At 42.6% G+C, this 17995-nt stretch overlaps 1 protein-coding gene across 2 annotated transcripts in view; it reads left to right on the forward strand.

Annotated features, from left to right (window-relative positions):
- NDUFAF6 (NADH:ubiquinone oxidoreductase complex assembly factor 6) overlaps positions 1 to 17995 on the forward strand; it is a 34187-nt gene that overhangs the window by 3463 nt on the left and 12729 nt on the right. The window contains exons 2-5 of one of the 2 annotated variants that reach the window (XM_024202179.3): positions 5347 to 5446; positions 9432 to 9554; positions 13484 to 13540; positions 15762 to 15864. In XM_024202179.3, coding sequence (XP_024057947.2) covers positions 5347 to 5446; positions 9432 to 9554; positions 13484 to 13540; positions 15762 to 15864 — 383 coding nt within the window. Of the gene's footprint in view, positions 1 to 5346; positions 5451 to 9431; positions 9555 to 13483; positions 13541 to 15761; positions 15865 to 17995 lie in introns of those variants that run through there. The other variant, XM_024202185.3, reaches the window with a different exon arrangement.

The raw sequence follows: 17995 nt of genomic DNA on the forward strand, positions 1-17995 counted from the left end.
GCTGGACCTGACACCGCCTCTGTACCCTGCTAAAGGTCACTGTCCTGTCCAATTACCAAGCCCCTTCCCCCCCTCCAGACAGACTCTCCCTCAAAAGAACCTGACTGAAACAGTAATGGAGAGAAACAAACATTTTATTGCGAACCAGACATGAAACGTGGGGGGTGAAACTTGGACGGGGGCTTGTGTGAGGTGGGTAGGAAAGGACTTATGAAATTTTGGGGAATGTCAGCCTTCTAGTGCTAGAGCAGTCTGCAGGGGTTGACTGAAAGTTTTAACGGCCCTTGCCGCCCCTCCTTCTTTGGAGTTTGGGTGAGGGTGGTGTGGGACTTGGTGGCGGGTGAGGGCGGTTACAGATAGACTGCAGCGGGGCTCTGTCCTCCTGCCTCCGGTCTTGCAGAACATCCACAAGGCGCCGGAGCGTGTCCGTTTGCTCCCTCATTAGTCCAAGCAGCTTTTCAGTAGCCTGTTGGTCCTCCTGACGCCACCTCTCCTCCCGTTCCATGACTGCTCGGTGCATTTGTGACAAGTTCTCCCTCCACTGTGTCTGCTGGGCTGCCTGGGCTCGGGAGCATCCCATTAGTTCTGAGAACATGTCTTCACGCGTCTTCTTCTTCTTCCTCCGCCTAATCTGCGCTAGCCTCTGGGAGTGTGCTGACAGGCTGGGTTGGGAGACAGTCGCAGATGTGTCTGTGTGAATTGTAAAAAGGGAGTGAATTCCTGAGACAGATAAATGAAATTGTATACAAAGAACCTAGTCTTTCTCTGTGAACAAGACCATGCACTGAACCTCTCACATGCGCACTCAGGACAAGGTCGAATTTTCGGCCGTCGCCTTCAGTGCCTGTGGACTTGCGGAGGTCTTGGAGTGTTCAGAGAACTGTGGCTGGAGACCTGAACTTCTGGAGCGGGCAATAATGGTAAGCCGCAGACTTGTGGCTGCTTAAAACTCCAGCAGTAGCACTGGCCTCCTTTCACATTGAAAGCAATGCCAGTTTCTGCTGCCAGCAATCAGGACAGCATCAACTCTGCCCCTGTCCCACCCCCTCGCGGCTGTCCCAGGGAAAGATCCCTGTATGCTGCCCCTCTCCCTCCACCGCGTGGCTGTAAAGCAGTCCCAATACTAACATTCCCCTCCCTAATTCAAAGCAGGGCGTCATGAGCGACATCACCCTCCTGAGGATCCCGGACACCCAGAGAGAACGCATGCTGCGGGAAAGCATGCAGAAACCGGGGCCGTATGCCGCCATGCTATGTCGTGCGATGATCCCGGAGTACTTGATTGTGGCGTGGAGGGGACATGTCTGCTACCACGGAGGGCCCACTAAGATCGCCCTACCCCGGAACCTGATCAACAGGCTTGAGCTCTACCTCCACGAGACCTACGAGGAGTTCTCCTACGAGGATTTCTCGTCGATCCCCGGCCACATTGACCGGATTTTCGCGTAGGTGCACTGGGACTTTGGAGTGGAGCGTCTTGGGCCTGGGAATCATGTAGTAACGGACATTGTGAAAATTTTTTAAAACACTTGGGACTAAATTGAGAAGAGCCTAAGACAGAGAAATCATGAAAACCCATTTGTTACCTTTGTAAATATTCCTGTTTTGTACCTGATTATTTTTTTACTAGTTTACAGAACTTTTATAAATATACATTGTTAATAGTATAAATATTACCGTTCTGTTTTAAATAAATGTTTACATGTTTACAGCACTTACTGCTTGATCCTTCCCCTGATTCTGTGTCCGGGGTAAGGGATGGGGACGGTTGGTACGGGATCTCGGTAAGGGTGATGAAGAGCTCCTGGCTGTCGGGGAAATCAGCGGTGCCAGCGCTGTCGACTGCCTCGTCCTCCTCATCTCCTTCTTCATCTTCCCCGTCCGCTGTCATGTCCGACGAGGAACCGGCCGCGGACATGATCCCATCCTCGGAGTCCACGGTCAGGGGTGGGGTAGTGGTGGCGGCCGCTCCCAGGATGGAATGCAGTGCCTCGTAGAAACGGGATGTGTGGGGCTGGGATCCGGAGCGTCCGTTAGCCTCTTTTGTTTTTTGGTAGCCTTGTCTCAGCTCCTTGATTTTCACGCGGCACTGCGTTGCATCCCGGCTGTAGCCTCTCTCTGCCATGGCTTTGGAGATCTTCTCGTAGATCTTAGCATTCCTTCTTTTGGAGCGCAGCTCTGAAAGCACGGACTCATCGCCCCACACTGCGATGAGATCCAAGACTTCCCGATCAGTCCATGCTGGGGCCCTCTTTCTATTACATTGCACGGCCATCTCTGCTGGAGAGCTCTGCATAGTTGCCACTGCTGCTGAGCTCCCCTCGATGTCCAAAGAGGAACTGAGATTCAAACTGCCCAGACAGGAAAATGAAAATGAATTCAAATTTTCCCGGGGGTGTGGCTGGTCAGAGCATCCGAGCTCGGACTGCTGTCCAGAGCGTCAACAGAGTGGTGCACTGTGGGATAGCTCCCGGAGCTATTACCGTCGATTTCCATCCACACCTAGCCTAATTCGATATGGCCATGTCGAATTTAGCGCTAATCCTCTCGTTGGGGAGGATTACAGAAATCGATTTAAAGAGAGCTTTATGTCGAACTAAATGGCTTCCTGGTGTGGACGGGTGCAGGGTTAATTCGATATAACGGCGCTAAAGTCGACATAAAAGCCTAGTGTAGACCAGGCCTCAGGGATTTGTTTTGAAAATTCACAGTAGATTTCCAGTTACTGTTTTTATCTCCACAAAGTACTTGTCTGCAAACCTAGTTTTCTTTTTGCCTTGACACTCATAATTAAATAGTTAAAACTTGCCCACTTATTTTTTATTTTTACCTCGTCTATGAAACAAACATAACTAAAATGGGGTGGGAGGGGATCAACAGTTATCATGAAAGTGAGTAAATGTGTGCCCAGATGTCTGTCTCTTGAAGTTAGGGGCTGAACCTTGAATGCAAAGTTTCACCCTATAAATGCAAGGGCTGAAAAAACAGGCACCTTAACCATATAGACAGTTTTGAATTCTGCTTGCAATAAGAATAGGTGAGTAGAACTATGCATTTTATGGTACGGTTTTGTGTGCTGCAGTTGTTTTTAATTTAATGGCACTCCCAAGTGGCCAAAGGAGTGTACATCAGTTTAGATCAGCAGCATGCTACCTATAGTCAGTATGCCACAGTTGTAAACTTTATGCTGTGATTGGAATTGCAAACAAACAAAAGGATGTATCTACACTTCAAACTGGGAGTTTGATTCCCAGTTCGAAGAGACATACTTGCATTAGTGCTCAGTGAGCCTACATGCTAAAAATAGAGTGTACACATGGAAGCACAAGTGGCGAGAGAAGCTAGCTGCCCCGAGTACATGCCCATCCAAGACCCTAGACATTTACTTGGGGTGGCTAGCCCGTCCAGTGGCTCGCACTACTGCAGCTATATTATATGTTTAGCTGTTAGTTTCATCAGAGCTAATGTGGGTATGTCTTCTCAAGCTGGGAATCACACCTGCAGCTCCAGAAGTAGACATACCCAGAAACTCCACAGGTTAAACAAACTGTTCTCTGCCAAGCTCCAAAGAGTGTTGTGTTTTATAATAAAATATTACAATCTCTGTAAGCGTGGTTTCATTAGAACACAAGATTGGAAGTCAGGAGATCTGGACTGTAATTGCAGTTTTGCCACAGACTTGCTTTGTGACTTTGGGCAAATCTCTTAAAGCCTGATTCTGAAAGGTGCAGCTGCTCCCGCTGGTGCACTGGGTGTTCAGATTACTTCCCAGGGGGAGTGAATGAAATCTGTTCTTTTAACTGTTTAAAATAAAAACATCTATTTTTGCTTTGGCCAGAGTTACTAGTTGATGTCACAATTCACTCCTGTTAGAAGTAAGTTCAGTGCTGACCAGTCGAATGCTTAATTTATATATATCAGAGAGGTAGCCGTGTTAGTCTGGATCTGTAAAAGCAGCAGAGTCCTGTGGCACCTTATAGACTAACAGACGTATTGGAGCATGAGCTTTCGTGGGTGAATACCCACTTCGTCAGATGCATGTAGTGGAAATTTCCAGAGGCAGGTATAACTATGCAAGCAAGAGTCAGGCTAGAGATAACGAGGTTAGTTCAATCAGGGAGGATGAGGCCCTCTTCTAGCAGTTGAGGTGTGAACACCAAGGAAGGAGAAACTGCTTTTGTAGTTGGCTAGCCATTCACAGTCTTTGTTTAATCCTGAGCTGATGGTGTCAAATTTGCAGATGAACTGAAGCTCAGCAGTTTCTCTTTGAAGTCTGGTCCTGAAGTTTTTTTGCTGCAGGATGGCTACCTTTAAATCTGCTATTGTGTGTCCAGGGAGATTGAAGTGTTCTCCTACAAGTTTTTGTATATTGCCATTCCTAATATCTGATTTGTGTCCATTTATCCTTTTACGTAGGGACTGTCCAGTTTGGCCGATGTACATAGCAGAGGGGCATTGTTGGCATACGATGGCGTATATTACATTGGTGGACGTACAGGTGAATGAACCGGTGATGGTGTGGCTGATCTGGTTAGGTCCTGTGATGGTGTCGCTGGTGTAGATATGTGGGCAGAGTTGGCATCGAGGTTTGTTGCATGGATTGGTTCCTGAGTTAGAGTTACTATGGTGCGGTGTGTAGTTACTGGTGAGAATATGCTTCAGGTTAGCGGGTTGTCTGTGGGCGAGGACTGGCCTGCCACCCAAGGCCTGTGAAAGTGAGGGATCGTTGTCCAGGATGGGTTGTAGATCACTGATGATGCATTGGAGAGGTTTTAGCTGGGGACTGTATGTGATGGCCAGTGGAGTTCTGTTGGTTTCTTTCTTGGGCTTGTCTTGCAGTACACGTCTGGCTCTGTTGATCTGTTTCCTTATTTCCTCGTGTGGGTATCGTAGTTTTGAGAACGCTTGGTGAAGATTTTGTAGGTGTTGGTCTCTGTCTGAGGGGTTGGAGCATCAGCTCCAACACTTTCAAAGAGAAACTGCTGAGCTTCAGTTCATCTGCAAATTTGACACCATCAGCTCAGGATTAAACAAAGACTGTGAATGGCTAGCCAACTACAAAAGCAGTTTCTCCTCCCTTGGTGTTCACACCTCAACTGCTAGAAGAGGGCCTCATCCTCCCCTGATTGAACTAACTTCGTTATCTCTAGCCTGACTCATTCTTGCTTGCATATTTATACCTGCCTCTGGAAATTTCCACTACATGCATCCGACAAAGTGGGCATTCACCCACGAAAGCTCATGCTCCAATACATCTGTTAGTCTATAAGGTACCACAGGACTCTTTGCTAATTTACATATAGTTATAAATAAAATGTATAATCTCTTTTTGTTTGTCATATATAGGAAACGTGACTATGAAGGGTTTCTATGTTCTCTGTTGTTGCCTGCAGAATCCCGCACCTCTGCTTTTGCTCTGAGAGCCTTCAACGTTGAACTGGCCCAGGCAGGTATTAAAATATATTTGTGAAATACTGAACTAACACAATCATTTCAAGACTCTAGGTTGAACTGTAAAGAAGTGTTATATGCTGAGATTAAAGTTTTGTGTTTCAAAGGGTGATAAACAGATGGTCCACCACAAAACCCCAGATCTAAACACCTGTAGAAACTGAGGGGGCTTAGAATCTAAACTTAGGAGTCAGCTGCACAATTCAGATCCATCTGGAGAGGATCAAACCAAAAACCTTGAGGGCAGATTCATTTCTAGGTCTATGCTGGCAGAGACTTGGCAGACTTTCAGGAGGGAAGGTTGCAGATTTAAAAAACAACAACAATGTGGTTACATCGTCTCTCTGCTAGATGGCTGTAGTAGGCTATACTTCTCTAATGTCCCCTTGGGCAGAGGGTGGGCAGTGCTTCTGTCTCTGGTGCACAGCCCTCCAGCTGTGCTGTTCAGGGCATCTGCCCCCTGGTGGGAGGAGTTAAAGTAGTCCAAACAAAAAGTCAGTATGCTTCCACAGCTCTCAAAAAGCAGAGCCCTGGGCCTTCAGGGGGGAGGGATAGCTCAGTAGGGGGGAGGGATAGCTCAGTGGTTTGAGCGTTGGCCTGCTAAACCCAGGGTTGTGAGTTCAATCCTTGAGGGGGCCATTTGGGGATTTAGTTGGGGATTGATCCTGCTTTGCGCAGGGGGTTGGACTAGATGATCTTCTGAGGTCCCTTCCAACCCTAATATTCTATGATTCAGGAAGCCAAGGAGAAAAATAAGAGAAAAGTACCTGCCCTTCTCTTTCCTGAGAGGGCTTCGGCAGCCAAGACTCTCAATCCATTTCCTGGTCAGCAACCCCTATTGCAAGGTGCTGGGGAACACCTTCAGAGTGCCACCCTACACGGAGCAAGCATCATCCTCCCTTTTAAGGACCTGCTTATCTGCAGGCTTGACAAGCTTCACAAGTGTGCTGCTGTGTTAAGGCTGATTTTGCCCAGAGAAGCTCTTTAACTCCTTCTTGACTGGGGTGGAGATCTGCCCCACCACAGTGACCCACAAACTGCCAGTTGATGCTTGCAAGGAAGGCCTTGCTAGAACAGCCCAGGGGATGTGCTGGTTAAACATAATCCTGTTCAGCCACTGTTGTCAGGACTCTTGGCAAACTCCTGGCAGAATTTAAAGCTGCCCTCCCTAGCAGTGGGAACGCTGCCTGTGATCCCCTGGCGTGGATTCCTCTGAGGTGAAACTGGTCCAGGACCTGAACTTTGTGTGTTTGAAATCCAGATTCTGATCTGGATTTTGTGGTTCAGCCCAGTCTCATAATACATGTGCCTTCAGAAGAATATTTGAAATAGCTGCTTGTCTTTGGGTTTCAGTAGTGCGATGCTGAATCTTTAAAAAATATATTTTATATCTGTGATTAAAAAGCATAAGAAAATCTCAAGAGCAGTAAAACAAATACTAATCAGAAAAACAAGAATTACATTAGTATGCAATAGCTTGCTGAAGTTTAGTATTTTAATTGTCAAGTGATACATATAAAAATATTATCTAGTAGCAATGTTTAAAAATTGCTTAGTAATCTAGTTGAACTGAAGGAGGTAGATGTGATTTTTGTGATAGGTAAAGCAAGTGACTAAGGTGAAATGTACAACAAAGCAATCTTTTATAATTTACAGGAAGATTTGGGCAAAGTGTTTGATCTTCACTGTGGAATATTAGACACATTTTTGTTTGTCAGAGGTATTGGCCCTTCCTGCGAACTGCTTGTCTATAGTCATAGACTTCTTATTGGAAAATTGCATGACTGGAGAAAAGCTGATTTTTACACAGGCATGATCGATGAAAAAATCTTAATTGTTGCATATTTTGGTGAACTGATGGAGAGCCAGTTGAAACTTTAAGTTAACTGTAAATTTTTTTTTTAATAAAATACCAGAATAGCTTGGCAAAATGTTTAAAGAATAAAATTGTTCATTTAGTATGCTATGTCCGTGGGGTGAAATCCTGCCCCGATTATTTCCCCCTCCCTGAGTTTTGCCATTGATTTCAGTGGGGCTAGGATTTCACCCAACATGTGTTGTTTCATTTGGGATATGTGTGGCCATATTTTTGAGAGAAGCTGAGTGCCCACAGCTCCTGTTGATTCATGGGTAAGCTGCTGGTGCTCAGCACCTTTGAAAATCAAGCCGTTAATTATTAGGGGCTTGTCCCTGTGAGATGCTGAACCTGTAGGTTGCATTGGGGAGCTGAAAACTCAGCATCGCTGGCAAGGCACTTAGTGCCCAAACCTGCAAGATGATAAGGTATCCCAGACTGCAAATAATTTAACATTCTGCCTTGTACATCATCACAAACAATTGAACACTGGAATCCAAGCTCTGCTGGCAGTTTTCTTGTTGATAGATATGTCACTATCTGACTTGTTCTCTTGCAGCTGTTGAAATCCTGATAGTAGTAAAAGTTTGACTCACTCCTGCAAGCCCTCAGTGTCTTTAATGCCTTCATTTTGAAGTCATGTTAAAAAAAGAAAAAGAAATAGTACGTGTGTGTGTATATAGGTATAAAAATTGTATGTATTTTATTTTCTCCTTCTCCTACTCCTTTTGTATGTTGCTCACTGTTTTAGATTGTAAACTCTTTGGGCAGTGACTGTGGTCTAACAAATTAGGTGTTGTGAGGCTGAGTGTCACAACTTCTAACTTTTAGGCACCTAGAAAATCCCTGTGATTCACAAAGCCTGACCCCTGATTTACACTCCATAATTACTTTGGTGTAGCTACGTTGCTCAGGGGTGTGAATAATCCACACCCCTGAGTGACATACTTATACCGATGCAAGTGCCAGTGCAAACAGTGCTATATTGGCAGGAGAGCGTGTCCTTTTTGTGGTGGTAGAGGTATAAAGCCAACGGGAGAGACCTCTCCCATTGTCTTAGAGCATCTTCACCAGAAGCTCTACAGCGGCACAGCTACTGCTCATAGCTACTGTGCTGCTGTAAATTTGTAGTGTAGACCTGCCATGAGTTAAGTCCCTAACCTCCTATACAATTAATGGTGAGAGACACCTTCAACTGTGATTCACAAAAGCCATCATGCTGGGCAGGGAGCCACCTAAGCTAGTCATCCAATAAGAGGGGTGTGTGCTACAATTCGCCCTTGTCTTGGAGAGAGGCACCTAAGTCTGGGCTGCAGGGAGGCGCCCATGTTGTCTTGGCATTCTCAGCTGCAAACACTCTATTTACAGTAGGTGCCTACACTGTTAGCAAAAAGCCACAGGGGAGGAAGAGGACTTTTCTCAACTTTTAGCCCAGTGGTTAGGATACTCACCTGGGATATGGGAGACCCCTGGTTCAAGTCCCTCTTCTACCTGAAGGGAAGAAAGGATTTGAACATTGATGTGACCCCTCTTAAGTGAGTGCTCTAACCATTGGGTTATGGGATATTCTGATGTGGGGCTCCCTCAGTCTTTCATGTTGAAGTTCTTGCACTCTGACTAAATAAAGTCAATGGATTAGGGGACTAGATCCTAGGTCTCCCACTTCCTAGGTAAGTCCTCTATGAGTCCTCAAATGACCAAGTTGGTCTACACTACACTGTAAGTTGATCTAAGTTACGCTACTTAAGTTATGTCGACTTCAGTTACATAACTGAGATCGACTTACAGTAGTGTCTGCACTGAGCTATGTTGACAGGAGATGCTCTCCTGTGGACATAGCTTCTGCTTCTCAGGGAGGCGGAGTAGAGACTTGATGGGAGAGCACTCTGCCATCAGTTTAGCTTGTCTTCACCAGACCTGCTAAATCAACACCGCTGCATTGATCGCAGCAGTGCCAATTTAGCTTGGAGTGTAGACATGGTCTTACTTGTGAAAGATGCATACTGATGGCATGTGATCAGAAAAATCATTCAGGAAAGATGATACTTAGTTATGCTCTTTAAGTGTCGTAAACTAAATGCCTCCATTAGACTGTAAATTTCACTCGTAAATATATTCTTTCCAGATTAAAGACTCCATAACACAGAAGACCATAGGTTTGATGCGAATGCAGTTTTGGAGGAAAGCTGTGGAAGATATATACTGTGATAACCCACCACATCAGCCAGTTGCTATAGAACTGTGGAAGGTAAAATATCTTTCCTGTCTTAAAATTTACGCACAATTATTCTTTTACCTGCGGAAAATGTTTTGTTGTTTTGCATATGCTATACTGCATACTAACTGTATTTTGTGTTATACAGATATTGTATGATATTTTGTATGTGTTATACTAAGAGCAGCCTGAAGCAAAAAAGGGAGAGATGGACAGTCATAAAGCTGATATCTAGGGAGAAGTTACCAGAAAAATGTAGCAACTAGTCAGAACTATGTTAATCAGAGAATTTGCCTTCTAACCAGGTGAAGGGACAAAATCATTAGAGTGACAATTGTAAATCAGTACCAATTAAAGTGTTTAAGTAAACTTTCCTCAGCCTCTGCTAGCCTTTTCCAAAGGTTTAAGAACTAAAAGAAGACTGAAATTAGTGTGATCAGAGACTAAAGCCAGAAAGGAGACCATACAAAGAAAGATACACTATAGGAGGCCCACACCCTCACAGTTAAAACTATAATGCACACTATTTCGTATTCCAATGCATTCTGACTCCCTAGAAAACTGCATAGCTGACAGTTGGTCATTTAAAACAAAAAAAAAAAACTGGCACAAAATGCAAGTCCTGATTTGGATGCTGAGTTACAGGGATTCTATGTACCTGCCAACTTTTGAAATATTTGCTTCAAGACACCTTTATGTAAGTTCATGGAAGCTCCAGAACAACAAACTCAAGCATGCCTACAATTTAGCATCTCCGCTGGCCATGGTTGGGGACAAAATGACCAGCTGACCAAACCTGTTCACTCTAGTTAGGACCCCCACTGCACCAGATAACTGATGGTTGCCTGTACTTAACATGGGAATAAATAGACCCCAATATGTTGCTTTACAGTTATGATTTCCAGCTGGGATAGGTCACTGCCTTAGGACCACAGACTAACATCTTAGACTCTCCATCTAAGGCGTCATGTGCCTCTGTCCGTGTTGAAAGTGCAGAAAAAACAGGGAAACCCCCTGTAATGGTGGGTGTCTATGCTACAATTCCTGTATGATTAGAGGGTTCACTTGAGGGCATCATGGCTCCCCATCTACTGCCTGTTGTTTATCTGAGGTCAGAGATCACAGCCCTTTACTATCCCCTTTTTCTGATGTTGGCACTGCTGAGTTAATGGACGCACCCAGTGTGCTCTTCCTCCTGTGATGCCAAGCACAAGTCAGTACTTGTTTCTGTCAACAATCCTATTCAAATTATAAACAAGAAACTGTTGAAGAAAGAGAGAAAACACTGGTAATACCAAGAAATAAACAGCATCTACTTGAGTCTCATCTAGGAGATCCAACATTATTCCTAGATATCTCCAACTCAGAATTTATTTATTTCTTTAGCCACAACAAAGCTCTAATATAATTAAAACAGAAGCTGGCAAGTATTCTGGACCTTAGTTATAGATTATTCGATTCAAAGCCCCAATAGAACAGACTAAATGTCTTTGGTGCAAAGGGTAAAATTTGATATTGGTAACCTTATTTCTGCACCTTTTTGCTTTTTATTCACTTTCTCTCTCTCTCTCTCTCTCTCTCTGCCCCAGTACATGCCAGACTGCCCACAAGCAAGCTGGTCTCTTTGTTCTCCCACAGTGTCTGTGCTTCCAGTAATGGATTTGGTCCTCGGTTACTCTTTTTTTCCGTTCCAAAGGTCCCCTCCTGTTTGGTTGTCTCTTGTCTGGATCTAATAGATTCAGCATACCCTAAGCCAGTGTATGTCTAAACATGTTCTTCCCAACTCTCCTCATTGGGGCCTGCTTGGATGAATAACAATGGTTTCTTCCCAAAGGATAATTGTAGAAAACATCATATGGATGAGCATCTGTATAAAATGCCAGATTTTGAGATAGTTAGACCTGCTGGTCATATACCCTCTTTCCAGGGAGCAAACCAATCTTGTAATGGGGGGAGGGGAATAGATCCATTCCTGCAACAAGGGTTGCTCTCATACCTGGCTTCTCTATCAGGCCCTTCAAACAGAATCAATTGCCAAATGAGCTTGTGAGAAATAGTTCAAAAAGCTTAAAAGCATTTCTTGGATGTTCAATCAGCTTTGGGGGGCAAAGAGAACACTGAGGCAAACTAACAATCTCCTTGGATTACCTCATAATGGTGCACTCATATTGGTTCCTGGAGTTGTGATTTTATTTCTTGTGCCGTTGGACACATCTGGAATGATCCTGTATGGTCATTTCAGTCTTTGCAGAGAGTAGCTGCTCAAAAAAGGACAGGTTGTTATAAAAATAAAAAACAATTCCTGTAAAAAATAACTTGAAAAAGCAGTCCAAATTCATGGATAACCTGCAGACCTCTCTCGTAGCCCAATTCATAGAGCTTCTTTAGTTAATGTTTCTTCTATCAAAAACATTGCATACTATATTTTCATTACTAGGTTTGCACGGGGAACAATTGCAGTTTTACACATGAGTTATCAGTTTGGTATTTATTAAATATCTATTCCCAAATATTTTATATGCAATATGGCCAACATTTTCAAACTTGGTTCCCAAAGTTTGGTGAACAAATTCATATGAAGGCCCCTAAATAAAACTAGCCTGATTTTCAGAGGTGCTGAACGCTTGCAGCTCCCATTGATTTTAAAAGCCTAAATATGGATTTAGGCACTGAAGTTTAGACACCCATGCTTGAAAACTCTGATCTTTGAAAATGTTTTGTATTTTATCAGGAAACTCATCAGATTGTACGTGAAATTACAATGTATGTGTGGGCTATCTTTTCAAAAGTGACCTCTAACTCCATCTTGAATGCCAGTTGAGACACTGAGCGCCTAATTTTAAACACATTTCAGTGGGAGTTGTCAGTGTTCAGAACTTCAGTCAGGACCTGTATGTCTGAAGTTATGCACCCAAAATTAGAAGTAATTATTGACAATTTGGGCCACAGTATCTGTAATTTAACAGAACTTAACTTGCTGCTTCTTGACCACTATGGCACTGTTGCAGCCAATGCACTTACCAGACAGTTAGTGCTGACAAACTGGGAAACCAGTTGGGCATCTAAGGCCTAATCTAAAGTCTACTGAAATCATTAGAAAGATGTACCTTTTGCAACATTTTTTTAAATATCTGCAGAAATAGTTATTTAGGGTTTAAATTAGATGTAAAGAGGCAGATAATGATCTATAGAAAGCCTTGATTCTGAGAACAGACTGCTCCTAAACTTCTATCGTAAACAGTTAATCATGTCAGACTTATTATACTCAACAGGACATACTGGCTGCAAAATTGAAGGTGATTTTGAGGGAATTATTGTAAATAATAAGATTGAAAAAAACGGAATAGAATGGAGCAGCTGTGGAAGGAGGGCAAGAGTTTGACAGAGATGAGTGGCTGAACAGGAGATGGTAGAGGATTATCAGTTTTCTATAATAAAAGTAATAATTATAATTAATATATATATAAAATACTCATGTATATTAGAATATTATGTATAAACAGTATCTATTGACATAATATATATTCTCATACTACTTATTGTTCTCCTGAAAAAACATTTGGGAAGTGAACAATGTGATCTGCAAATATTTTGTGGAAAGTTATAATAGAATGACTCAGTAATGGAATGAATGAGTAGACTTAATTACATTTTAAAGAAAATATATTTTTTAAAATTTCTCCTTCACTTACGTGTTGGCTTGAGGCACAAGATTCTGTTTTTTCTGTAGCTGTAGTAAAGAGAGATCAGTTGAAAAGTTTTATACTTAATTTTCTTTATTACACACATTTTATTCTTCCATTTTGATTTAACCCAGCTGATACTGAGCAAGTCAAATCTTACTTTTAATAACAAAAAATCATTAAAAAAAATTACAGCCTTGATCATACCTTGCTTTCAATAATTTTCCAAATTTTTCTTTTTTCTAAACTGTAACATGGCTTTTCTTTGTTCATTTCCAGGCTATCAAGAGACATAACTTGACTAAAAGGTGGCTTCTGAAGATTATTGATGGAAGAGTAAGTAATTTTTTAATCTGTTGTATGCATTTTAATTTTTCCTCTCATTTTTGACTTTTTGAATCATGTGTACCTAACCAAAACTTAGAGCTCATCTTTTCTGTTTCTGTATGGTTGTATTCTCTTCTTTGAACAGAAGTGTCCTATATACTGGCCCTTGGTAGTTTTTAAAAATTTCTCCCTTGCTTTAAAACTCCACTCCTTGAGACTCCATTTCATACTCTATTATCTTTGTGGCCATGGTGGAGAGGGTAGAACTTCAAATTTTTTGCTTTAAAAAACTGTAGTTTTCATGAAAGCTTGCAGATTGTCAGCTCTGAAAACGAATGCCCTCACTTTCGCAATATCAGTGCAAGCTTCCTAATGCCACCCTGCAAATTTACCTCACTGCTGACTGGAGGGTCTAGGGGTCTGTGGGCTTATGTGGTGCTTAGACCTTGGGCTGGCCCTCTGCACAGAGGTGAGTTTCCCTTCAAGAGATCAGAGACAGTTAGCTCTCACACACAGCTGGCTTCCAGTCAATTCTCATTTCTAAAAGATGCAGTGCTCTGCAATTTATAAGAAGTCAAAGTGAAAAACTTTCTCAGACTGTCTTTTCATGCCATCCTATTCCTATCCACTTACTACATCATAGTCTCCTGACAGCATTCTGTGACCTTGTCTGTTTGGCTTTTAGAAATTACTTTAAAATATTTCTATATTGCCTCATATCAAGATGAGTTATGAGCTTAAAATCTCAAACAAATGTCATTTATGATTACATGCACTTTTATATTGCCTTCCCTACAAGATCTATATATATCTAAGGTACTTATATGGCCCTGATTACCTTAGTTGTCTGAACGCCTCACAGTCTCTAATGTATTTATCCTTGCAACACCCCTATGAGGTAGGGAAATGCTAATATCCCCATTGTACAGATGGGGAACCGAGGCACAGAGAAGTTAAGGGACTTACTGAAGGTCACACGGGAAGCCTGTGGTGAAGCAGGCTATTGAATCTGGGTCTCCAGTCTCCTGGATCATACTTCCTATCAGAACACTTTATAAATATTTATTACTTTAACATCACCACATTGGTGTGAGGTAGATAAGTATTAATATGCACATTCTGCACTGAAACTAAGGGACTTGGAAGTCCAGTGACTCGCCCAAGCACACACAAGGCGTCTATGGCATAGACCATCCAGGTCTCTTGACTCTCAGGCTTGTATGTTTTATCCACAAGACCAGCCTTCCTGTCATAGTGAGTGAGTGTTCTATTTCTGATAGCATTTGCATGAGACAGCCAAGTACACTCAGTAGTTTAAAAGTGCTTTTAAAAAGCACACACTAGAGGAACATATTCTGATATCTGTAATTTTCTTTCACTGAGATATAAGCCTCATTCACTGACAATGGAATAGAATTGGCAGTTAATAGTGTAAACATGCTGTACAGTACCTTCATTAGAACTAAGGGTGTGAGTCTGCAGTAGCATGGCATGAAGACTCCAAGGCCAGGTCTGCACTACAAAGTTTTGTTGGCATAGCTGTGTTGGTCAGATGTGAAAAAACCACACCTCCTAGCTGACATAATTATGCCAGCAAAAATCCCAGTATAGATGCACATATGCTGACAGTGTGCTTCCATCAGCATAGTTAATATTCAGTGTTGTTGTAGTCATGTCAGTCTCAGGATATTAGAGCTCGTCTCTTTCAGCAACAGAAATTGGTCCAGTAAAAGATATTGTCTCTCCCACCTTGTCTCTCTAGCATAGCTAATGTCATTTGGGGGGTGGTAGTGTTCTTCCCAGCAAAAAACTCCTGTTGGTATACGCTATATCTATGGCAGGGGACTCTGTCAGTATAGCTAAACTGGCAAAGCACTTGTAGTGTAAACAAGCACCAATTGATTTAATGTTAATGCAATATTGCAAGAGAGAATTTAAATCCATAACAGTTGTGGTTCCTTCAGCAACCTTAGCTGGTTGCCCTTGCACATACATAATATTTTGTATTACTGGAGATGTTTTAAAATGTATTCCTTAATGTGTATATGGTTTTATTCATACACACACACACGTGATTCCTCCCCATCCCCTAATGTGAGTTACTTTTGTCCACTATACCCTACTGAAGGATTATGTAGATCTGCTTATAATGATCAGTTTGCACACAAAAAAACATGTTCATGTTGGAATACAGACTCATACATATTCATGTCCTGTGCTCAAACTACAGGAGAAAAATTTGGATGACAGAGCATATCGTAACATCCAGGAACTTGAAACATATGCTGACAACACTCATAGCGCTCTCTTGTATCTCACCTTGGAAATGCTGGGTATGTGCTTTTTCTTTATTTAGGGTTTTATGGAGAATTTATCAGTACTGCTATTACTGCTACTATATTTACTAATGGGGAAGATTTTCAAAAGTGCTGATGGTTGAGCTAATTCTGCTCCCATTAAAGCCTGCAGTAAAGCTTCCATTGACTTTAACGGGAGAAGAATAGGTCAATGCTCAGCACTTCTGAAAATCCAACTTTAAATCTATAAAATTAAGGGCTGTCGATTAATCGCCGTTAACTCACGTGATTAACTCAAAAAAATTAATTGTGATTAAAAAAATTAATTGCGATTAATCGCAGTTTTAATTGTACTGTTAAACAATAGAATACCAATTCAAATTTATTAAATATGTTGGATGTTTTTCTACATTTTCATATATATTGTATTCTGTGTTGTAATTGAAATCAAAGTGTACATTATTTTTATTACAAATACTTGCACTGTAAAAATTATAAACAAAAATAGTATTTTTTAATTCACCTCATACAAGTACTGTATTGCAATATCTTTTTCGTGAAAGTGCAATTTATAAATGTAAATTTTTTTTGTTACAAAACTGCACTCAAAAACAAAACAATGTAAAACTTCAGAGCTTAGAAGTCCACTCAGTCCTACTTCTTGTTCACCCAATCGCTAAGACAAACAAGTTTGTTTACATTTGCAGGAAATAATGCTGCCCTCTTCTTATTTACAATGTCACCAGAAAGTGAGAACAGGCATTTGCATGGCACTTTTGTAGCTGGTATTGCAAGGTATTTATGTGCCAGATATGCTAAATATTCGTATGCTCCTTCATGCCTCAGCCACCATTCCAGAGATATGGATGCTGCAGTAGCTGCCAGGTCACCTGCATTCTGACTAACTGGAAGATCAGGCATCTCCTCACCACTCACATCCTCACTGGGGCCGGAAGGCTCACCGTGAACATTTGTGTCTATGTATCTCAGGAGAACTCCTTCCTGCTTAGATAGAAAAGCTTCCTTTGCTTTTTGTCTTTTTCTGAATGCTGCCCCAAAGGGGTGTTTTCTTCTTTCACTCATGACTGCTGTTCTGTGCCAGCTACAGTAGCTCTCAACACTCGATTGAAGGGGACAAATAAGCAGGCTGGTAGCAGGGCCTGAGTGAGGGTAGATATCAGCCTCTTAAGGGCCTAACTGGCTCCTACTACTTCAGTTGACTGCCTGTTCTCCTCAAGTGGGTTCAGGGAAGCAGCAGGAAACAGCAACCTCCCTGAGAAGCTGGTGTTAATCAGTCCAGGCTCCTGGGGGTGCTAGAGAGATACATAAGAGGCTCCTCCTCCTCTCTCTCCCTGAAACTCCTGCTGCTTTCTGTTATTCCCTTTCACCTTTTCTCCTGCCTGCCTGTTATGTCTCTTGTGCCCTCCTTCCTCCAGAACAGCACTCCACCATCTCTCTGCATCTAGAGCAGAGAGAATACATATGCACCAGCAGCAGACACAATTTTCTACACTCTGGGTCCTAGTGGTGCCCCCCCCCCCACAGTCTGGCACCTGAGGCAGTCGCCTCATGGTAAGGCCAGCCCTGAACATATTTGAACCCTGTTATCAGGACCCAGCTCCCAGTCTTCTTTTCTCAAGACTAAACATACCCAGTTTTTTTTTTTAACCTTTCCTCAGAGGTCAGGTTTTCTAAACCTTGTATCATTTTTGTTGCTCTTCTCTAGACTCTCTCCAGCTGAGGCCTCACCAGTGCAGAGTAGAGCAGAACAATTATTCCTGTATCTCAGGGGTTCTCAAACTTCATTGCACTGCGACCCTCTTCTGACAACAAAAATTACTACATGACCCCAGGGGTAGAGGGGGAATCGAAGCCTGAGCCTGCTGGAGCATCACTGCCCCGGGCATGAGGGCCAAAGCCTAAGTCCCACCAACCTGGGTGCAGGGACCCAAACCCAAACACAAGAGCTTCAGTCCCAGGCAGGGGGCCTGTAATCTGAGCCCCACCCAGGGCTGTATCTTATAACACTCCTGTTAATACACCCTTGAATGGTATTTGACATTTTTGTAACTGCATTGCATTGATAGCTCATAGTCAATTTGTGATCCGCTGTAACCCCCAGATCCTTTTCAGCAGTACTACTGCCTAACCAGTTATTCCCAATTTT

Source organism: Terrapene carolina, unplaced genomic scaffold (genome assembly GCF_002925995.2).
Source record: "Terrapene carolina triunguis isolate 2854851 unplaced genomic scaffold, T_m_triunguis-2.0 Scaffold58, whole genome shotgun sequence".
Taxonomy (NCBI): domain Eukaryota; kingdom Metazoa; phylum Chordata; order Testudines; family Emydidae; genus Terrapene; species Terrapene triunguis.